The sequence below is a fragment of the Sabethes cyaneus genome, chromosome 3, assembly GCF_943734655.1.
Source record: "Sabethes cyaneus chromosome 3, idSabCyanKW18_F2, whole genome shotgun sequence".
Lineage (NCBI taxonomy): Eukaryota > Metazoa > Arthropoda > Insecta > Diptera > Culicidae > Sabethes > Sabethes cyaneus.
The window spans coordinates 157,041,840-157,066,764 of NC_071355.1; the positions used below are offsets into that span (position 1 = coordinate 157,041,840).

The window sequence follows — 24,925 nt, forward strand, 5'->3', positions numbered from 1 at the left end:
CTGTCTGTCTGTCTGTCTGTCTGTCTGTCTGTCTGTCTGTCTGTCTGTCTGTCTGTCTGTCTGTCTGTCTGTCTGTCTGTCTGTCTGTCTGTCTGTCTGTCTGTCTGTCTGTCTGTCTGTCTGTCTGTCTGTCTGTCTGTCTGTCTGTCTGTCTGTCTGTCTGTCTGTCTGTCTGTCTGTCTGTCTGTCTGTCTGTCTGTCTGTCTGTCTGTCTGTCTGTCCTTATAGAATCAAAAACTACTTAGCCGATCGGCGTGAAAATTTGCATGTAGGGATTTTTGGGGCCGGGGAAGGTACTTATGATGGTTAGAGACCCCTCCCCCTTTAAGAGGGATGGCTCCTATACAAATGAAATACAAATTTCCTCATAACTCGAGAACTATTCAATCAAATGGAACCAAATTTGGCATGTGGGTGTTTTTGGAGGCAGTCGGGAGCGGCGGCCACTGCGGGGGCCAGCCCCCTTGCAGAGATCACCTCTATCTAGGTTTATTTATTTTCCTAGATATCCTGACCTCTATTACTTTTCTTCAGTTGGGTTCGAACGAGCCACACACGAGCCAAACCCTACGAAATTTACTAGAGTATATACGCTGCGACCAGAACCAAATTTGGCATGTGGGTGTTTTTGGAGGCAGTCGGGAGCGGCGGCCACTGCGGGGGCCAGCCCCCTTGCAGAGATCACCTCTATCTAGGTTTATTTATTTTCCTAGATATCCTGACCTCTATTACTTTTCTTCAGTTGGGTTCGAACGAGCCACACACGAGCCAAACCCTACGAAATTTACTAGAGTATATACGCTGCGACCATGCCTAATGAAATAAACCGCATGCTCTGAAAAAGCACCCGCGTTCCGTTTCAGTGTAGTCTTTGAGACAACGGTGTTTTAACACGTCGGAAACACTCGGGATTGCGTGCATTAACTTCGTAAAAGTTTCTCGGCTATATGCTGGACGACCAGTGTGAACTCGTCTTTTTGCTAGCGTTAGGTTTTTGTATTTCATTTACTATTTCATTTACTATTTCATTTCATTTCATTTTCTATTTCATTTACTCACACGGCCAACTGAAATAAGTATGAAGCGCCTCCATGCGTATTTTTAAAAGCAAGAAAATACTGGCCTGCGGTGGATACCCGATTTCTGGCAAAAGTTTTTCTCAAAATTTTTTTCAAATGGTTATATTAATTATAACCACACATTTTTGTTTACGTTTAACAGGATTTGTAATTATTTCTTATTTAGCTGGAGTTTCAGAACATTGTCTGAAGTGTAGGTCTCAAAAATACATCTTTGATTGATATGGCCGTTTATTACGTTCAGTTATCGAATGACTCTAGCATTATTGAGAAAAAATAGAAAACTGAGGTAGAATTCCTAAACTAACTTTCAAAAACTTTCAAAATGCTGAAAATATTGGTTTTATGTTAAATGTCCAAATTATTTATCTGCGATACAGTCATAAGAGATGTCGAACCTTTTTTCTTTTCATTTAAACCTTAAACCTTTTTATCTTAATGAATAAGCTAAAATGCAAGCCACCTGCCACAAGCATTTCCTAAAAAGCCTAATTGAATTCTAATCACTCACCGGATCCTACCGAGACTATAGACACCCCGTTCAGTTACGTTCTAACGAAAAGAAAATCACTTCCATTACCGGGTAGCCATTGCCAAACTTCAACCACCGATACAGACAGTCAACCAACCGCTCGATATCCTATCGCTTTTTGGTAGTGCGATCCAATACACTGCTGAGTCGAACTTTGCAACCAAACGGGTAGGAATATAGACCACCGACAAGTATCATCTAATGGCTTGTTGGTAAAGAACCTTCCTTAGTGGAAAATTCCCATTCATTCAATGTTATGTTAATTTAAAATTCCAACAAGTATTAGAAGCGTCCCATTTCACTTTTCTTCGTTTCACAAGCGCTTACCAACAGTCAGTCGCCCGACCGGCTGTGCACTGTACGAGAGCAGCAAACTTTATCATTTTTCCATTTCTCTGTCGAAATTTTTGCAGTGAAATCATCCGAGATTCAGGCGGTGGAAGGAAGGAAAATCTCTCTGCCGTGCCCATTATCGGCTCCGTCCAGGGACAAGGTTTACATGGTGCTTTGGTTCAAGGACGACGCTGGCATCCCATTGTACAGGTAAGCTACTTACTTCACTTTTCTGTATAGAAATCCGCTTCGGTTCACACAAAGTATGTGTCGTTTCATTGACGATGACAACAGTGGCGTCAGTTCCATCGGAACAAGTGGCTGTCTGTATAATTGAAAAGGCGAAGTATCGATTTGATTGTTGGTACCAGGGTTGCAATTGCGTAATAAACCTTTGGGGTAAATAATCGACTTGAGACACATTTTGGCCGAGTTACCTCAGCTAGCATATTTTGATGGGTGATATGAAAAATTAATAGAAATCACCTTCAGTCTCGCGTCAACCCTGGTGAAAGAAATTTTGCATTTCCCAGTCTATCTGTTTTGTTTGCGTACATAACAAGAGTTCATTAGGAAAGAACATAATTTGCTTTGTTTATATTCAAGAATTGCTAGCAATAACATCATTGTTGAGTACCCAATCTGAAGGGAATGTACGTAAACACAGCTTCGATGTTATAACGGAACAGATGGGGAGCCGTTCGGGGAAAAATTCTGATCAGGAAACTCCGGCCGGCCGGAGATTGAATCAGTCGGCAACAGAAGATGAGCCCCGGTCGGTATTCCGATTTCGACAACTGCTTTTCAATTGCCTGTAGAAGGTAGCCGGCTTCTCACTCGTTGTAAGAGCATTACTACTGTAGCAATGTGCGGCATCTGGATCAGAATAAGCGATATGAGTGCGATACCTATACCTACTACCCAGCTGATAGCAGCAGAGCGGGACAAAAGGATTCAGTCAGTTTATATGGCGGAATATGAAATCGCTGTTAGGCAGAAAGGACTGCTGCACTCTCAAAATGCTAACCAAGCAGCCGGAGATGATTGGAAATTGTTTACACAGATCAAAATGGGTCTTAGTACGTATCGGTCATCGTTTGTCGCTTAGCAGACATTGTTTGTCGAGATTCGTATGGTAAATATGATAATATTTTCGATCGGAAATTTCACGGCCAGGCGGATTACTAACCTACCTATTGTTTTCTGGTTTAAACGGGCGGTCTTTAAATTTACTATAGAGAGACTCGGTGTTCATATTTCAAAATAACCACATCGAATCCAATTTAAATGATTTTAAATGTTGCGATAAAACGATGCCAGTGCGAACTCATTCAAATCGGGTTTCTATTAATGGACACACTTGTATAATATTCGTTATTAAAGCCTGTTCCAGTTAATATTTTTGTCTAGTTACTGTAGCTAGTTGTAATAAGAAACTAATGGCAGCGTTTTGATTTGGAAGGGTTGGTTATGTAGTGGTCTAAATTTCATCAGGATTAATACTCGTCTTGGAAAAATGTCGCAGATGGGATGCGAGGGACATGAAAAAATTCTGCACCCAATGTGGTCAGGAGAAATGGTCGCCAAGGCTTTCAAATTTCTAAAAATCGACTGTAAATATCATGCTTAAGTGTTACAGGGAAATTTTAACATTTCATCGCGTAAAGCAAATCAAACGTAGGAGTTGAACTTATGATCGGAACCTACCAGCGAAAATTATCAGGATAGTCCGAAATAATCCTGGGATCTCCGGACGTGATTTAACGAGAAAGTCTGCTGCGGTGCACAGTACAGTTCGACTGATCTGTGTGCGAGAAGCATTTCGGTATGCCAGTATAGGTGAACAAAAGCTTCATTCGACAAGTAGTTGGCGCAACGATATTTATATAGAAAACTAAAATCATCAGAAGCGCATTTGAAATTTTTTTAAAAATACTCCCTTTGGAATCAATCAAATGCTATGGTTGGGTTAGAAAATAACATACTATATTTTTTATTTGCCTGCATTTTATTTAAAACTATTACAATTTTATTACATGTTAGGCCATTACAAATATTTTATAAAGCTTTCATCCTTCCGGTGTTCGGCCACTGAAGAGGGGGGGGGCGAAAAAAAACAAAGTGAATTTTTTAATCAAGCAAACAAAACTTAGGATTAATCATTTTCATTTAAAGTTTAAACGTGAAAAAGGAATCTATTCTTGCTTATAATATATACGTTATTATTTTCTATGCAAAAATTTACGAAAAAATGACACAAACGTTGGAAAATTTTTTTGGACGATTTTCGGAAATTCCATTGTTCGAATTTCCATTTCTGTTTCGTGCTAGAAGCGTTAACTCAACTTGTACACTCATTTTTCGAGTTTTTCAGACTGTAGAGCTCACATACAATTGATTTTATAAAAAAAATTTGACTTATATCCTACAAATTATTTTTCTGCCCCCCGATTTATCAAGCCAATTTCCAAGGGGGGGGGGGGGGGGGGGGGGGTGACAAAAACTTTGAAAATGATTTGCAATGGCCTAAATACAATAAAGACATTGATTCAGCATGCCTTGGCTGAAATATTTTTATAATTTTGCTTAAAATCATTAAAATTACCTTAAACAATTAAGTACAAGACTTTCATGAATATATCTGGATCTAAATTTTTCGGTACAGCACCTTTAAACATAACCATACACACCTAAACTAAATCAGGATCTCCGTTTACTTGTCCTAAGTACACATTTAATTTGCAACCACCACTGGTAAATAAGATTTCTAACCCGCTGTAGAAAATTTAATGTTCGCAGTATTCATTTTACTGAGATTTAAATAAAAATGTTTTGATATGTGTATCCGTCCAGTGAAAAATTGTAACTGATCATCATTTTCCTAATTCGGAAAGCCAAATGTAGGAGTCGCATGGACTTCATTAGTTTTGCGTCTATTCGCCTATAGGTATATCCCAACAGAGCACCGAAATAGAACCTGGTTTCCAAAAATCGTGCAAGGAAGCAATTCTCGACCAAGTTCTGACTAACAAGGAGACATCACTATCGATCACAGGCTTAGAGCTTAACCATATACACCATAGTGTAGTCCTGACGATCCAGAACATCTCGGCACTGTTCGTATAGGTATAGCCTTGGAAACTTTTTTAGAAAACTTAACTTGAAATTTGTATGGGAATGTGACTGAATGGAGGCGCATGGTACATCGTGAATATCCTACACCCTCAAATAACAGATCAAAAAGAAAATGATATTGATTGAAAAAGGATGATTTTATTATGCAACAAGTGTTTCTAAAATCACTGTTTTGTCCACCTGGAAGTGTTATTAAACTTGTCTCCCTCGTTACGCTACACTTTCCATGTTATTTTTTTATCGCACTTTCCGCTAAACGGGATTCCGCAGCGCGACTACACAGAATGGTAACCAAATTGCGACATACTGAAATCACTGTCGTAAAAAAGAGAAAGAGCAACAACGGCAATTGGCATTAGGGTAAATAATTCAGATTTGGCTGGCAGGCACAATATTAATTTAAATAATCTCTGACTTAAAGCATGAGTTGTATTTGTAATAAATCGGAGTTTATCGCCGCAATTTAAACTTGGAAGCTCACGTTTTATAACACCTTTCTATCCCGATGTTCGAGCACATCATGAAGCAGTAGTGTAGCTCACAATGAGAACGTCTCAAAAAGCAAAAATTCGTACAAGATTCTTTTCCCTCAACCACGACGAATCTCCTTTCATTTACCTACAGTACTGGACAATATAAAGTACGCACCCGCTCTTATACTATATAACACGCGGTATCTTTTTTATTGTCAAACATATGAACTCGGAATATTTGGACAAATTGTAGTATTTTCAATGCTTTAAACGATTTATGTATCGTTAAATATAAACATTAGCTATTTTGATCAAGCTATTGTATAGTTCTAGAAAAAGTCAATGTTTAGTTGGTCATAATAAAGTACGCACTACTAATATAATGACTGCACAACGCCGTCTACTGCATACGAATAGTTTCCTCGCCATCACACTGCAGCGAAGTGTCAAAACAAATTGCTTATGATTGATTTTTCATTACTGGTGCGCGTTTTTATCTGGTACGATGGCAAAAAAGCAAGATTGTGAAGATATCCGTAAACTTATCGTTAAAAATCGTAAGAAAGGTTTCTCGAATAGAGAAATTGCTCGAAGATATGAAATTAGTGAGGCAGGAGTACGAAAAACATTGAAAAAATATGAGGAACTTGGAAGCGTGAAAGACCGGACTGAAAGAGGAAGAAAGCGGAGGACTACAACCAGTGATGATCGCCTGATTCGTCGAGAAGTGGCTAAAGATCTGTTCTCTACCAGCCGTGTAATCCGAGAAAATACGAATTTAAATATTTCCGAACGAACTGTTCGTAGAAGACTGAAGAAAATGGGATTTAAAAATGGATTTGCTCAACGAAGGCCATTTATCCGAAATGTTAGCAGGTTTGTTTATTTCATATTCAATATTTGTTTTTAAGTAATATTAATTTGTATAGGATCAAACGTCTTAAATTTGCTCAAAAATATATCGACAAACCTCTGGAGTATAAAGCCTTTGTATAAAACATCATCTGAAAGTACATCTATAAAGCAATTTGTTAGATCACTGTGAATAGTTATCTACTATAAATAATGAGAAAAGCATGAAAGTTTCAAGATGTGGTAAGTGCGTACTTTATTTTGTCCAGTACTGTACTTATGCTACGGATACCATATCGAAGCGTTTCCAAACGGATGCAATCTACACCGACCAAAGAAGCCTCATGAAATTTCGATTGTCAAACTCGACAGGATGGGACTTGATGGCACCCTACTGGTCTGGCTGAAGTCCTACTTGGATGATCGGTATCTGGATGTTCAAATCGAAGAATCAATATCCAGTGAGTTTATTGTACCATCCAGTATTCCACAAGGCTCATATTCGTGCTATATTTCAACGATGTAAACTTTCCGCTACAAGCAATTACGCTTTCCTTTGCTGATGATCCTAAGATCGGTAAGATCTATCTCGCGGTCAATAAAGTAGAAGACGCCGCGCTCTTGCAACAGCAACTGAAGAGCTTTTCTAGATGGTGTAAGGAAAATAGAATGGTGCTACAAGCAGCACATCAGCTACATCGTTGCTAAAGCATCCCGCAGTCTTGGCCTAATCATGAGAACTGCGAAAAGCTTCAACGTTATACATTACTCGAAGAATTTGTACTGTGCACTTGTCCATTCGACGCTGGAATATTGCTCGGCGATCTGGAATCCCCATTATCTCAAAGGCGTTGATCGGTTAGAGAAAATTAAACGCAGATTCATTCGATTCGCCCTCCGTCGCCTGCATGGAAGCACCCGCTCCAGCTACCAAGATACGAAGCGCGCCTGATGCTAATTGGACTGAACACCCTAGCAACCAGGACAAATCTGTGCCGAGCAATCCTTGCAGCTGATATCCTGATGGCGAGGGCCGATTGCTTCTCAACCATATTAGCTCGGCTTCTCAACCATATTAGCACAGAGAAACAGACGAGACACTCACGTTAATTCCATCGTCCAACCAAAAACCACTCATTTTTCATAAAAGCATGGTTCGCAACATGACTACACCGCAGCGCGCGAGTGTTGCTTCGAGTTTTCAGTATAAAACCATACAAATGTAAGAACCCTACAGCATAAAACCCTGCAAATGCAAGCTACTCCGCAACATGCATAACAGAGGGTGCTAGTGTGCAAGCAAAATGTGTACGTCGATGGCTTTTAAAGGCTTTTCTTCTATGTGTCATGTCAGTTCGTCAGTGATAGTAGTCTACGAGCTCAACCACGATCTCTTCGTAGCAGAATGTTCCTCCAAGTACCGTTACGAAGGACAAATTATACAGCAAACGGGGCCATCGTCGGGCAACGACGAGTATTCAGCAAGTGTCAGCAGGGTTCGACTTTCACCTAACTCGTAGGACTATTCGTGGGAACACCGAAAACGGTTCATAGCAATGCGCCTATCTTGACAATGGGGAAAATAATTAATACAACACAAAACGAAGTTTGGCACATGAAAATTATCATAAACTTTGTTTCTTGCTGTTTTATACAACTTGACACGTAACAAAGGAAAGATAAAGAAGAAAGCTTTATTCGGTTATCTAGCAGCAAACGTATGGTAAACATTGTTGAAAGTTCGCCCACAGAGAAGTTTGCCTCAATTATGCCACGGTATCTATAGTTAAATAGAGAGAAAATTCCATCCTGTATCGTAAACGAATAACTTGTAACGCAATTGACAATTTATTAGTAGGAGACAAGTTTAATAACACTTCCAGGTGAACAAAACAGTGATTTTAGAAACGCCTGTTGCATAATGAAATCATCATTCTTCAATCAATATCATTTTCTTTTTGTTTTGTTACTTGAGCGTGTAAGATATTCACAATGTACCATGCGCCTCCATTAAGTCACATTCCCATACAAATTTCAAGTTAAGTTTTCTCAAAAAAGTTCCATAGGCTACACCTATACGTGTAGTACAGCGATGTTCTGAATCGACAGGTCTACACTAACGGATAAATTTTGGTGTATGACGAAACATATGTAAAAATAAACTTTGGAGACAAATCCTGGGTCAAAAATACGATCTTGCTAAACGTGTCGATATTCTCCGGGTCCAAATTTGTCATCGCAGATACATTCGCTTGCAAGTTATTAATTTGTCAAGTCATCTGATAGTTGTGGAAGGAAAACGAAGGTTTTCATCACTGGTGCAAATAGGAATGGACAACTTTACAAGAAGAAATATCTTCAGAAGATAATTAACTCATTCATTCGTTCACACGAAGGTCTCGTGAAGTTCTGGCCCGATTTAGCCAGCTGCCATGATAGCCAAAATTTGAATTAGAAAAAAACCGTTTCAAACAAGTAGTTATATTTTTCCTGCCAGGCGTCCCAAAATTAACAAACAAAACGAATGTTTTAGACTTCGTTTAATATAAAAAATAAACTTTTTGAGTTTTTATCATATTTACACATATAGGTATAGTTAGTTTCTATAGATACAGATACAGATAACCAATTTGGCAAAAAGTAGCATGTAATTTATGTTTGAGCTCGTCAAAGTCGGATATTATGTTCGGATATCAAGATGGGATATGAACAATGCTCGAGGAGGATCTGCGAGTGCTCGGAGTTTTTGAACGACGAGTGCTAAGAACGATCTAGGGTGGCGAACAGGAGAACGGAGAACCCGGGTAGAAATGCATAACGAATATTAATGTAAAAACATTACGGTTACTATGAATTTTACTGTTTACAACACATTATGCTGTAACTTCACTGTACCGTTCTTAGAAAATTTTTCATATTAATGTAAAAACTTTACGATTACAATGAATTTTACTGTTTACATACTTTATGATGTAACTTTACTGTACCGTTCTTGGAAAATTTTTCATATAATTCGGCAATAATGCAAATTGTTTAGAAGCAAGAAATAATCTCTATCTGAGGTCCAATCCTTGGCAGGTTGAGTTATTTGTAGACACAAATTGTGTCTCTTCCTCCGTCTACTGTAGAAACCAGCGATCGAGAAGTTTAATCTAATTCGTTTTACTGACGGGACGACGACACTATGCAGGCGCTTGCGACTTACTTGTTCGTCTGTCAACATATTAGCCGCGATTCTTAACGCGGTTGTTCGGGTAAAGGCTCCGTTCCTATGGAATAGACCAACCTCGTTGTTTCTACGTCTTGACATCGAATGAGGTGTCAGGCATACAATTAAGTTTTTATAACGGTAGATTTTACAATTGACAAAGGGAACGATAGAAGACAGTAATGAAACAAAGAGTCGATAGGATCTAACAGATTGAGATAAGGCATGAATGGGAAAGAGCGGAATTTGTTTATGTAGTTGTACTGACCTCTAATACTTTCCTAATATGAGCGATGAATGCGGCTCAAAAATTATAATAGTCCGGTTTTATTTTGTCCTAATAATCCGAAAGCCTACAATTTTTATTTCAGAACTCACCTTAAATTTCATTGTAACTTCGTTGTAAAACAGTGTAAAACTTATAGTGAATGTACCATAAATTTTACTGTTTTTGGTTTTTATTTGTATGGGAAAAAGCCGAAAAATTTAGTGTTACATCACTTAATCACCCCCTTATTCGCAGTAAAATTGGCGGTTTCCATTAAAATTTACTGTGAAAACAGCGGTATTCATGGTAACTTCAGTGTAACTTTTACAAAGATTTTCACTGTTTCAATGTGGTTTTTAGAAGTTTTTCAATGTTTGTAACAGTGAAATTTAATGTTTTTTCGCTATACATTTTTATTCGGGAATGGAGCGGATGATGAACGCACAGCTCTATGGCGAACCCAGTATCCAGAAGGTGGCTAAAGCTGGACGGATACGATGGGCAGGGCATGTTGCAAGAATGCCAGACAACTACCCCGCAAAGATGGTGTCCGCCTCAAATCCGGTAGGATCAAGACGATCAGGAGCGCAGCGAGATCTGGCGGAGAGTACTCGGTGTCCGAGGAATTGGAGAGCGGTAGCCCTAACCGAGTTACATGGAGAAACTTTGTTCAACAGGCTTTGTCTTAAGACGGCAAGCCACTTAAGTAAGTAAATCGAGCCACAAATGCGGATATTGGATATTCAATACGTTCATCAACTATCCGTGAGCACGCTAAAGCAAATCCCTCCACTGATAACCGCTGGACGTTCAGCTAATAACTTCTTCATTAGTTTCGATTACGTTGGACAACCGGGCGAGAATTTCACATGCTACTACCGTGACTTCTGAAAAGTATCGACCGTCAGCCAGAACGTGGTCGATCTGGGCACAGGGTTTTGCATATAGATACCTTAATTAAGTTGTAGTTGAAAAATTTTCGCCTGATTCCCAACACAATAATTGGAAATTTACGTTAATTTTGAGAAATTTTTAACAACAGTTATTGAAGGGAAACCAAAAACATTAAATCCTGTGGCTGTCCGCATGGAATTATATCTCTTCTACGTTCGTTTATATCCATTTGAGGAAAATGAATTTCAATTATTGTAATGTTGGATTTCATTTGAAGTGTCATATTCAACATAGCTCCGGAAACCGTTCCCACACAAATCATTTCAATTTGCGGTATAAATGTACGTCAGACGCTTTCGGTTTCCCTCGTTTGTATTAAAAGGAGAGAGACAGGGGAAAGCATGCATATAATATATAACCGATCATGGAAAATCTTGTTAGGAATGCATATTACTCGTTCGAAACATTTTTTTTTTCTTGTTTGGTGATTTTACGTTGAAATGCAGCCAACACCAGTTCACTCGAATTCCATTCAACATTCAGCGTTAATAACGTTTCGACCTTTGACTCTGGCATTCCGACGTTTTCATGTTGGAAGTTTATTTCCTCCCCGATGGGACGAGGAAGTGCTTGTGACAGGAAAGTGGTAAAGGGCGCACTGCAGCAGTGATGCTGCATTTTTGCAACGGATGAACGGTATGGGAGGCAAAATATTACGGCTTTGATTGCTACCAAGCACAAACATTTGATATTTGGTTATTCTGACTAAGCGAAGGAAGTCAGCGCCAGGGGCAAGCTTCGATTTGAATACATTCCATCTCAGCTTTTGTCGTGCTTCGATTTGTACTACTTTGCACATACATATACGTTCGGTTATTCTAAGGAACGGTTGAAACAGCACAATTCGTTTTGAAGAGTTGTGTTTGAATCGTTATGTAGGGGACAGCATTTGAAATTGTTTTATCAAAAAACAACACAATTTTTACTATTTATTTAAGACGTATGAAGTCAAGTTTCATGCATACAGTAAAATTCGCAAGTATAAAAACATCAAAGTTTTCATTAGGGGTCAAGGCGAACGTATTGCGGCTACTGCTGCTTTTCTTTCCTAATGGTAAACGGGTATAGCTTCGAACAGGTATTCCTACCACATCTCATCGTTTCTCTGCCACAACGAGAACAGAGCTTCGCAACGGATCGTTCCTATAACAATTTGTCGAATTCATTGCTTTTTAAGCTGCTTTTCAGTATTCATAAATTCATTGTGGCTTCTTGAAATTTTTCAATTTTATTTTCATGATCCTTTCGGACAACGCTGTCTGTAATAGTGAGCCGCTCGAATACCATAGGGATGCAAAGGTGAAATGGAAAGAAAAAGGGTAAAGAGCATTCACTTCCGCTAGGAAGAATCTGTACCTACGTCTACTATCTATGAGGGATAGAAGTTGAATTCCAATGGCAGCTCCTCACCATGGCGATTCATTGCATTCTGCTTAAGAGGAAATCTGTAAAAAGAGCCTGCAGTGGAAATTTTGCATATTTCGAACAAGAAATCTATCCGCTCTTGAGTTTGAAGGAAAGCTAGCCGATGAATTCTTATCGATGGTATCTACAGAGGAAATAAAATATTTATTTCCACGTTCTTGGTATCTCACCGGTATTATGAGATTTAGGTTTAGAAAGAGATCTGGAATAAAATTAGATTCAAACGAAAATATTAGAATAATCTGAAAATTGCATCGAAAGTGGAACATTGATTTTGTGTTTTGATATTGAATCGCAAGGGAATATAGCTGTTTTATATTTTTTAACAAAGAGTAAACATGAGAAATGTCAGAAATTTCACTAAATTACGTTGAAAGTGTATTAAATCACAATAAGTGTTTGTTATCAGAATAAGTTCATTTGTTTACATCATAGCCCTGGAGCACGTGCACTTTGAATAAATCCTGGACTCGCAACGAAAATCCCGGATCATCCGCTCATGAGTTGACTGAACTGTTGAATTATTCTCTCACCTACGGTGACGGTGAAATGATTCAAAAAACTTCCCGGAAAAAAACAGACTAGCAAAGTCAGTTGCAAAATTACGTCCCCTTTAGTTATCCATTTTCCAGTTATTTGCCAATAATTAGAAGACCTGAAATTAATTTACTCAGCAACACTGGCTTTCCGTGGTTATCCGTAGCCGTAAGGTTACCAAGTCTGCTTTGACAAGCGAGTGATCTTGGGTTCGAATCTTAGTAAAATCACGCTATTCGATTTCAAGTGACTGGAGCATGGGCTCGCTCTCAGGCCGCTCATTACCGTTTTTCATGCTGAATTCTTTATTACCCCGATGGATCCTCTAAACAGTGTAAAAGTAACTCTTGTAGTCAGCGTTGCCAGATCAGCGGTTTTCCCGCTAGATTTAGCGGGATTTCAAGTCGGACAGCGGAACTTAATAACCAAACAGCGGCTAGCGGGAATCTAGCGGTTTTCTTAAACAACTCAGCGGGATTTTAGCGGGATCTCGATTTAGCGATATTTGGTAGGCAAAAAGAGTGCTGAAAGAGAGGTTGACAGCAAAACACTTCGTTTATTGAGATTCTAATGTCTGCTCATGCATTGGCAGATTGTTCAGCATATTCTGTGGATTAGAAAACTCCGCGGTTTTTGCCTAGAATGGGATAAGTTCTGACAAATACTCATTAGAATTTACTGAATAAGAAGACCACCAAACCAATCCGTTTTTCGTATTCCTAATTTTTCCACAAACTAATTCGTTGCCGATGGTAAAATCCAACTTATTCCTGAATTGGAAACAAAACAACACTTATGTATCTATATACATCATAGAGCCGTATTCTGCAAGTCACGTCGAGCAACTCGGCTCGACTCAGTCACTGTCGAGTGTCGAGTGCAAGAAGAACGGGCAATATAGCGGCTCAATGCACGACCAAAACAAAGCTAGCTCAGGCGTCATTTGCTAACCGTTTAGTCACTAGCTTTTTGGCGATAGACTCAGTCGAGTTAGTCAACAAAATTGGGTCGCGTGTGACTTACATGTTACACTCGACGTGACTTACAGAATAGGGCCCATAGTTTGGTATATACCACAATATTTGTATGATAACAAAACCAAAACAAATCGATGCTAAAACAAAATATAAGCGAGAACAAAGAGCCGATGCGCTTTACAGATATTTTTGATTTCTGGGTGCTTATGAAGATTCAAACATATCTTCTTTTGTCACCAAAAACCATAACCATTTGCCAGCGTTGCTGAAATTTTGCATGATTTTTATCATAGCTAGACACAGAAAAAGAATTTGTGCTAAAAGCTTCTTTCGAAATTTTCGCCTGTGTTCTTAGACTCTTTAATTTTATAAGTCTTGCGAAATTTCGTAGTAAACTGTCATTATATGAGGGATAACAAGATATTTCTTTTTCTGTTTCCTGAAGCCAAAAACTTCATCAACATGAATGCAGTAAATTTGCATAATGTTCAATTGCAATTTCTCAATTTCAGTAGATCATTTTAATTTAAATGCAAGCCTTACTGAAATGAATATTTTTTTTATTCTGTACCAGAAACGAAAGAATACCGTTCTGATTCAAACTTCGAACACTTAAGCTATGCTGAAACTATCTTCAAAGAAAAATGTTCGAAAACTTCTTTATTCTACTCCCATAAATAGTTTAATAGCATGACAATTTAATTATTTTCGTGTTAAAATTTTAAAAATGAGGATAAAATGTTAATTTACATTGAAAAACACTAAAAAACTGCTGTTCGGTTTTGATTCAAACTTCGAACACTTTCATGGTCGACATTCAAAGCTCGAATATTTCAGTCTCAGACATCGAACACTTGTATTACTTTGAAAAGTATTAATGTTTTTAGTGTTATTCAACTTAAATAAGTGAAATTTAATCCTTTTTCTAAACACTGCCTTTTTAAATCCACCTAACAGTATGATTTAAAATTTTCGCACAATAATTAGTTTCAATCCGTACTTCTGTAGTCAATTGCTAATATTTTCAAACTCTATGTACCACATCTAAAGCAAGTTAGCTTTGTACAGCTTTACAATGCAGATAATTCATTTTCCCGAAGGAAAATCCGGAAAAACCGGATATTATTCGTGGATGTTCGAAGTTTGAATCACACCTTAAAACGTGATTCAAACTTCGAACACTTTTTATTTTTCTAATATCTTTGAAATAATGCATGAAATATTGTATTTTAACTATGCTTTAGTACATATATATTCTGCACTTACCTAATAATCGCGAAGTGGGAAGGTAAATGTTCTACAATTGGTAAAATAATGCAAACGAAAAAACAGCTACTTTTGCACGAAACGCTAAGAGTATGCGAACGAAGTTAAAATCTGAGTTCTCACTTTTTTCCAGTGCCTGCTGATTTCTTACAAGAAGTCCTACAGTTCAATGTCATACCTCACTGGATAGAGGGCATTCCAACGAACACGGTGGTGTACAATAAGCATAATATTTTATCATATTAGCGATACTAACGAGCATTTTATCCTGAAGTGTTCGAAGTTTGAGACTGTTCTAAGTTTGAATCAGAACGGTACTATGACTTTTGATTCAGCGGGATTTCTAGCGGGAAATTGACTCTAAACAGCGGGATTTCAGCGGGAAATCGACCTCTGGGCAGCGGGAAAATGGGCAATCGACCTGGTAACACTGCTTGTAGTTAAATGTACTGGTCAGAGGAATGCAATGAGTCTTCATTCAGAGACGGCTATAATTGAAGATAGTACTGGCAGAATGAGTGGGTAAAGTATAGCAAGCATTGAAGGGAGGGTAAGCCCCATTACTAACAAGCACACAGCACTCAGCACAAGCACTCAATAACGATTATAGCAAAAGAAAATGCAGTGCAGGTTATGTACAGCAAACACCTGACCAACACCTGATCAACAACACAACAGATCAACTGTACTGGTCTCAGTGATGAGTTCACACAAGGAAATGAAAAACACACTGGTTCTAATTGTGTCTCGTAACGCCGAAATGTATCCACTCATTGCTACGAATTGGGCCGTTTTCGGACAATTTCCTGGATTAAAATTTTATAAGTCGTATGTTCGACGGAGGTCCCGGAATACTTCACAATAAAAAGCGACGCTTTTGTAACTTATGGAACAGCGCATTCAATCGGCTTTTATGGCATCTTTGTTATCTCTTAATGACGTTTTTTGTCATCAATTGTAGTGTTTTTGACGTTTCCTTTCACTGTTTTACCGTCTTTTTGTCATTTCATTGCGTTTTATGCATTTGTTCATAGTCTTTTCGTCGTTTTTTACTGTCTTTTTGGCACTTTTTTGTCGCTTCTTTGGTGTTTTCCGAAGTCGTATTTTTATCGTCTTTTATTTATCGTCCTTTAGCCTACTTGGTCATCACTTTTTTCTAACTAGAAATTCTCGCTTCGTGATTTGCTGGAAAAGATACCGTTACTGTTTCGAAAGAAACCCTTTTTGTAGCAGACCTTTATTTTGTGTCGCTCAAACTACAATAATTTTATCGATATTAGTTTTACAACTTATTTTATCCTTCTATGTACTTACAAGAAGTGGTTCTATTGTTCCTCTAATCTTCCTACTGCTCCTTTACGCTACTGCTGCTGCTGCTACTGCTGCTTTACGCTATATTTTATCTTTCTGCGAAGAAACACGGTAAGTATTAGAGTATTTTTCTAGGTTTTTTTAAGCATACTTCTTTTACAGGAACTTTCTTGGCCGGGTTTCAGATTGATTTAACAGGTAAGTAATCTCCGTCTAACTAACCTCTCTTTTACAGGTATCGCTTTCTGCAGGTAAATATAACTTTACAATTATTGTTTCACCATTATTTTTATCACTTTACTTACAGGTCTAATCTGCTAAATCTGAAACCGTATCTTTATAATCTGTTCTCTTTAAACTATTCTTTTCTATTAAACTAAATTAATTCTGATCGATCTTTCATTTGTACAATGATGCTCTAATTTCCCGATCACTTTGTTTACATTTTTTGCCTTCCTCGGTACATGTTACTGATGATATTACGTCAAACCAAGGGTCTGTCAGCCGGCTCGCTTTGCAAACGTCAGGTCAGGGGTCTGTCAGCCAACTTTCATTAACAGGGGAGTGCCGTGTTGCAACAGTTACTGATAACTAGCAATAGCCCGCGTGCGTTGCCTCGCGTCTTATTTAGAACAAACCGGATACTAAACCAAATTTTCTATAACATTGACATAAAAAACAATTTTTTGCTGTTATTATCTAGATTCACAATAACGGAGATAACCGGAATGTATGACCAAAAGGTCTAAATGTACCTCTAACGCTAGATGCAACTACGTGCCTGATGCTTGTCTTGGTTGCAATCTGGCGTAATTGGATTAAGTCTTCGCTTACTCCGTTTCATTTTGTTAGAAGTTCACCATATTGTTAGAAGTGTTGTAATGTTTAAAGCACCAACTTCTTTTCTAGGCCCACAGCAAATCCTGCACCGATTGAGAGCGGGTTCGTGAGGTGCTCGCACCAACTGCAGTTTAAGTAGCACATGTATTAGGGTGATCCACCTATTTTGAACGGTGCGCATTTTATTTTTGGCGCTTCCACTGTTTTGCCATAAATGTCCAGAATAGAGTACGCGTAACACACTGTTCAAAATAGATGGATCACGCTTGTTTCAGCTTTGTACAAAGCGTGTATGGGCCAACCGGCGATTCTTACCACGAAAATATCGCGTCCTGTCAGGGGCCTGGTTTCGGTTACAGACGAAATATGACGTATAGTATTAGATGTTTTACTCGCTTATATTTCAGTCAATTTTCAATAGATTTCTGAGATATTGGCACTTATCAGTTGAAAAATCTTCTACACATCGACTCGAATAAATTATTGATATTTAATAGCGCGCTATTGAAAAATTAAAAATTATAAAACATTTTCCAACTAGAAATTCTCATTTTGTGACTGGTTAAAAACAGGGCTTGAAAAGGGATCGCAAGTTGACTGTTACTGCGTGAATGCGTATGCTTTCAGCATTCAACTTGCGCTTTAAAAACTATCGTTTGACTGTTTGTTGAATATAGTCAATCTGTCGGTTGCGACTTGCGAGACTGCAGCTTACAATCCATGTGGTCTCTCAAGAGAATCCGGCAGTCGTTTTCTCGCTTTGCGTTCACATTGAAGAGTGAAACTCCAAACTGACTGGGAGCATAAGGTGACGTATTTCTTTGTTTCTCTTTTTGTTTCCAAATCGGCTACCCACTGTAAACGTTTGTCGCCCGACATCGGTCCGACGCAAGCCAAATGTTCGTTTGTGTCGGACGGCGTCCGACTGACTTTTTCCATGAACATGGGTTTTTTTTGTGGTGTTGAATCACACTTTGCGCGGTTGCTTTTCGTTAGTGTGGTGACTGCCAGTCAATTGACTGTTTTGCAGTCATTCGCTGCTCGAAATGGTAAAGAAAACTTGATCGAAACGAAGAAGTAAAAAAAGAACAGAACACATTCGTTCTGCTGTACAAGCGTTCGAACTCCAGCGCAAAACATACGCTACGAAATTGAATGAACGGTGGGGCTAACTGCCGTAGCAAAAAGGATCCGTAAAAGCCCTGGTTAAAATGCTTCGCTAGTTTGCGTTATATTTGTTTTGAAAAAAAAAACGGTTTTTGGTAAATGATAAAACACCGGTACGAATTTGAGCTTTCTTATCGGTTCTCTTCAGCAAAACACGGCTTGAATGTTCGGCAATACACTACTTTTCACAATGGCAACCCCATTCAGAAGTTTGCTCAATTGTTTGCCATTACGGATGGCCAGGTACAAATGACATAGCATAATTCTAGTCTTATTATTGTCGAGGGCGGCAATAACCTGCCAGTTCCAAATATTTTACCATTAGGTAACGGGTACACCTGCACTAACGTGTTCAGTGTAGTTTACCCTTCGCAGCAACCTACTGAAAACAGGAAAACGATTTGTAACTTGTTTTAACGAGACAGCCTGAACAGAGTGATTACTTCTTCTTCTTTTTCCTTTGGTTGCTTTCTACCGGTTTTCGATGCCATTCCGATGGTTTGCATTGACTTACTCCGCAGCAACTGATAGCACTGTGGAGAGTCCTTGCTTTATTCTAACATATTTCAGGTACAATTTTAGTTGGTCCCAATTTTCAAACTTTTGCCATTTCATTACTTACATAGCCGTACCTTCCCGTCAATTCTTGCCCTAGCCAAAATCGTGCATAGAAAATGACGTTGATGACGTTGTTAATGACCTTAGATTATTAACTAAATACATCAGATAATTGGTGGGTTATAATGCATTGCGATTATAAAATTCTGGCCACATATAACTTTTAACAACTTTTCTTCTTCCTCGTACTCCCTGTTCAAATATAAAAGCAAACATTAGGCTTGCTCGATCGTCGAAAACCAAGTCATGAAAGCCCAGTTGACATCACAAAGTATTTCAAACTCAATTATTCTTTATTGTGGTTATCGAAATTTGTCATGGAAGAGTTAAAAAGTCGAAGACTAAGTTCATAATTTGACAAAAAAATTTTTTGTGCAACGTAAGAGCACCACAATCACTAGACACAATCGCGGACAAGACACTTCTAACTCTTACAAAATGTTAAAAACAAAATAAAACATTTTGTAAGAGTTAGAAGTGTCTTGTCCGCGATTGTGTCTAGTGACTAAGTTCATGAAAACTTATCGTTATTATCGTCACTAATTATTTCAAGGTCAATGTGGTCTTTTAAGGGCTACTAAAATTTGCAATTAAAGAACAGAGGGAATCTTTCAGATACGAAAATTTTACTAATAAATGAAGAAAACAATTTTTGCACGTTTCTAATTGAAGCTAGTAAACCCTATACTCACTAAATTTTTGTTACAATTTTAAAAATTTTAAAATTTTTAGGTGTTGGTTTTATGTAATCAACATAGTTTGTTTGGAACGTGTGCATGGGTTGGTCAAACTTTTACCGTTGCTATTATAAATTCGCCACCTAGACAATCATGCGGTCGTGTCTTGTACACAACTCCTCTGATTGTCCTATTTTTTATAACTTTTTGGTGTCTTTTCATCATATGTTTACGTTATGTCTACCGATCATTTGTCATCTTTTGCCGCCTTTTCCGTTCCATTTTTAATCATCCTTTGATGGTATTTTCATCGTCTTCACGTTCCTTACTTTTTGTCTTTGAGAGTTGAATGTTCAACTGTTCAACTATAGCGTAAAAAGAGTAAAGCTAGTTAATGCACCTAAAATAAGGATTTCAATTACTTAGTTATACAGAACAACCTAATCACTTGACAGAGAATGCTGAAAAGTTCTACCTACCATCAAAGTAAAAAAAATGCAATTTCGTATTGTAAATCTTTCCTTTTCATTAGGGTGAACTTTCTTTACTATTCTGATCGTTTTATTCTCTCAGAAGAACGCTAGTAGACACATTCATATCGGGTACTAAAGAATAAAGTTATGCTTTACGGGAACCTTTTCCATCGCTTGTAGCGTGCGCATGTTTTTTATAACTGAAAAAAAATTCAACCATTTCCGTAAAATTTATGAAAATTCGTAGATTCGAGTACTGGATCCGCAGGCCCCAAGAAAATTCCTAAATCCATAGAACTACAGAGAAATACGTAGAGTAGGGCGGGGCATAAGTGCAATGTTTGAAGTTGTCGTCAATTTTCGTGAGATATAAAGAAGGACAACAACATTATATATTTTATAGTGATACAGTAACTCAATGTCTTCACATTCAACTATACATCTGCGGTAATAGTGTTTTGCAAAATAAATTCTTCTTTCTTCTGATCCAGTACCGATTCGCACTTTTACCCCACTAGCGGGGCAAAAGTACGAATACCGCGGGGCAAAAGTGCGAAGCTCGAATCCATGAAATTAGCACAACAGTAGCTAACAAAACCATAATATCTTCAATCTGCGTTAAGTTTCGGTGAGGAATATTCTCAATTTGCACCTTTTCTATTTTGCGCTGGTGTATTGCAGCCTCCGTTAGATCGACACTTTTCCAATCGTTTGTTTTTTGTTTCATCAGCGGAAAAATATTGTTTTTCTTCGGCCAACATCTGTAGAGCACACAGTTTTCTGCAGATCTTCCAGTTCTAGTATCTGTAAAATAGTGCCTAAAGCTGTATATAATTAGCTATACATTTTTGCATCGTCCATGAATCGCACTTTTGCCCCGTCCGTGAATCGAACTTTTACCCCGCTAGGCGCTTGACGGGGTTAGATTAAATTGTAAATGCTTTTCACCGTATTTTCAAAACAGGTATGTGAGTGCTGTAAAACGCTGCTACAAATTTTCAACAAGTAATATCCTCCTGTTGGTATCATGTTTGCCGTATAACGAAAAATTACATCAAAACCGCCCCAAAATAACATTTGCACATAACTCAGCAACTATGCTTCGTAAACAACCAAAGTTTACGTTAGATTCAAGCTGTCAAAGTAGTCATCCATCCATGCCAATGTAGAAAATTTACTCGGAATATACACCGATAAATCATTGAATCGCACTTTTACCCGCATCGCACTTTTACCCCTCCTTACTCTATATCTGACATCACTGATTTGGAACCTTGAAACGGAGAAGCAGTATAAGGCTAATTGTCCTTGCCGGCCCGACTTGGTAAATTGTCACTATTCAAATTTGATCAAACAGTGGTACAATGGCAATAGCGTCACTGTCCAATGAAATCCGGCAAATACCATGAAGCTATGGTCGATTGGGAATACTGGTCATTTTAGAAAGGAAACCTAAAGAAAAAAAACTGCAAATAATGAAAATAAGTTCAATCGAAAATAAAATTTTGTGCCAAATAAGTGGAAAAGACGTTAGCAATGCGCTATGGCAATAGGTAAGGCAGAAACAAAGCCCTATATTGTGCATAAAACACAGTAACGTACACCTGATATATAAAATGCATACATGCATGAAAAAGGAATAATAATTTGTTTCTTCGTAATCTCAATTTTCACGTAGGGGCATGAAGTCATGGTTAGGCGATCTTTAAGTATTTGCCCCTAACTCCGTCATAGTACAGCGCTTTAGGCGATTTCTCTGTTCCGGATCACTAACTGCTAGGAGAATGTGAGGAATCGGATTCGGAGATCAGCACTCAGTTGTTGCAATGGTTATGCATCAGAGTTATGCATCGTCCGCGGGATATATGTATTTAGCAGCAGTTGCAGACATTAATGACAGTGTTGCCAACATATCTTCGTTAATGTAAATGTAATAAAATAGATATTTTTATAGTAGGTATTTTACTTAGATATAATCAGCAGAGTTGTAAGAAGCTTTTCATTAAAACATAATTTGGGTGATAAATATAAATCATGAAAGATCGCTGAAAAATCGTTCTCTGCAGGTCTGGATTAAAGGTTAGTCGCATTCAAAGCGGTTGCCTAATTTTCACAGCATCAGAAAAACATTCATTTACCGCCCCTAACATGACATATACAATCGAAAATAAATGCGTAGCAAATCCTCATTACTCACACAGGTATTACACGAGCCAAATTTCATATAAATCAACCATACAGAATTCCCATGGTGAAAGCTAGGCAAACGCAAGTTGTGACAAACATTTTTTTGAGCCCATTTTTGCCGCTCTCGCTATCCTTCACCGGAGCTTGCACTTGTAGATAGAGGCCCATTGTCGGCTTCTCTACTTTCACACCGAACGATTCACCAACCGGCAGCGATGCTATTCTCCCTGCCTACCCTGCTTGTATGTGATGATGGAACACGTTTTGCCTCCAGGATACGGAATTGACGACCATCAATAATAGCTCATATGTTTAACAAAATCGACACCCGAGAAGCATGCAGATTGTACAGACAAGGACTACCGGCCATGTGGCACTTAAGGGTTTATGAATTGCCATCATAGAGAGAAGATAATGGAACCGGAGGATCCTTTCCGAAAGCGGTTTGAAGAAATGATGATGGGTTCGTTCAATCGGACGAAAAAAAATATGACACTAGTAAAATATGGAATAAAATTATTGAACGAAAAGCTTTGAAAACATGCCATATTTTGTATCTAATTCCGTCTAACGCTCACTGCTGGGTGAATGGCTTCGACTATTTTTGCTTATGATGCTCCTCGGTGGCCGGAAGGTCCCATACCGGATGTCCTCGTACTTCCCGGGTCTAGGATTGTAGTGTGGTGATAAAAACGAATTGTTGATAGGAAATGCTTTTTTATTGATGTTGAAATCCGGTCGGAGCTCCGGAGTGGGTCTCCCGACAAACGAATGCGAATGGGAGTGCACATAGTGCTGCATGAGCAAAAAGGTCGCTCATAAAGCAGGAATATGTGGATTCCACTTGGCTGACAGCCAGGAGATAAGAAATAAAGTGCGGTAATGTGTATAACGGTGGTTTTCATGAAAATGAAATCGGATCGTTCACCGTGGGACACGATTGGTGTCGAGTGTGGAAATTTACTCAAGAGGTTGCTCATTTTAAATCCGTGCAGATTGAAGGGGATTACATTTTGTGGAACCGAACTATGAACCACTCATACCTTAATGAAATATTTTCAAGAATCATGCATTTAGCAAATTTCAATTGTTAAAACGAAAAAGTTTAATCTAGGTAATTAATTTTTTAATTGGAATTTCAATACTTTTTTGTAATCTCAGGTCAAAAACAAAAATATTAATTTTACCATCCACGTGTCCGGTTCTACCTTGTTTCTAATTATGTAATTGCTGTTTGCTGCATTTGAGTTTACCCAATCATTTTCACATTTGGTCTACAACTGCTAATTATAAACCAGAAACCTAGAAAAACACCCGATAAACAACCAATCGTGCAAGTCTATAATAATCATGCATTGTTAACACAAATTGCACCTTCCGGTGTACTGCCATCACCTTGTTCACAACCTGAAAAAAAAAACAGGAGACATCGCGCATTAAAACGTCCCCGGCACGAATGTCGGCCATAAACCTCCATTTCGGTTTACCAGAGGATTTGTGTGTTCGTGAAGGGCTTTCATTTAAACGCCCACATTCACCACCATCAGCGACCGCGACCAAAAGCTCTTTTTGGATGTCGAAAAACAAAGCAAAACACAAACGAAATAAATTAAACGCAATAAAGATAACACAACCAAGGTACCGACCCGCAAGTGGCAGAGGCCAGCGTAAAAAAGTGTCACATAATTTGAGAAGAACGTGCTTCAGTATCGAGTACCTACCGTATTCATTGAGGATTGCTAATCCGATCTTATTCTGTAGGCGACGAAAGGTGATTAGCGGATCATTGTCGATATTATCCGTTATTATTAGTAGATTTGTTTTTTTATTGTAATTCATGTCAAATAAATGGCATGACCACGAAATGAACCAGCCCACGGCTGAAAATCTCAAAAATAAAGAGAAAAAAATGGCATGACGAAATACCAACTTGTTATCAGAAATATTTGCTCCCTGAAATCGTTGGATCGTTGCACTAGCCCCGAAACTGTCTTCTAATAGCCGACTGCGAAGTCTGTCGATAAAGAAAGGTCAAGTTCTCAACAGGACGTTGATACCCATGGCTTTTTTTTGCTCCCTGAAATATTTTTTGGCCGATGTTAAAGACAAACAATAACTAACTGCCGTTGTTCAATCAGAGTCAAATGACAACAATAGAAGTCAAGTAGTTAAATAATAACAATAAAGACCTACCATCAAACGGGGTAACTTGCAACAATTCTCAACTATGAGTGCAAGTGAAAACTTATCTATAGTACATTTGAGGACATTTAATTAATACAAAGTTATTAGGTCTAGCATAGAACAATTTCACATATTGAGAAAAAATATGCGATCAATATTGGCTGTTGTAGAATTTTTTAACTAATTTGTTACTGGTAACCCCTTAAACGGGGTTGCAGCCATCCAGGAAGTGCGGTGGCCGAAGACGGGAGAACGTGAATTCCGCGCAGTAGATCCTATTGCGGGCACGACATTCAAGTATCACATCTACTACAGTGGCGGCGATAAAGCAGAGCATGGAGTCGGATTCGTATTACATGGAAAACAAATGAAGCGTGTCATTAGGTGGAGGCCCATCAATGACCGTCTATGCGTGTTGAGAATTAAGGG

At 38.4% G+C, this 24,925-nt stretch overlaps 1 protein-coding gene across 1 annotated transcript in view; it reads left to right on the forward strand.

The window, feature by feature from the left end:
- The window catches only part of LOC128740314 (uncharacterized), a 465,117-nt gene that overhangs the window by 178,825 nt on the left and 261,367 nt on the right, over nt 1–24,925 (forward strand). The window contains exon 3 of the mRNA XM_053835852.1: nt 2,025–2,154. Within this exon, the coding sequence (XP_053691827.1) occupies nt 2,025–2,154 (130 nt within the window). The remainder of the gene's footprint in view (nt 1–2,024; nt 2,155–24,925) is intronic.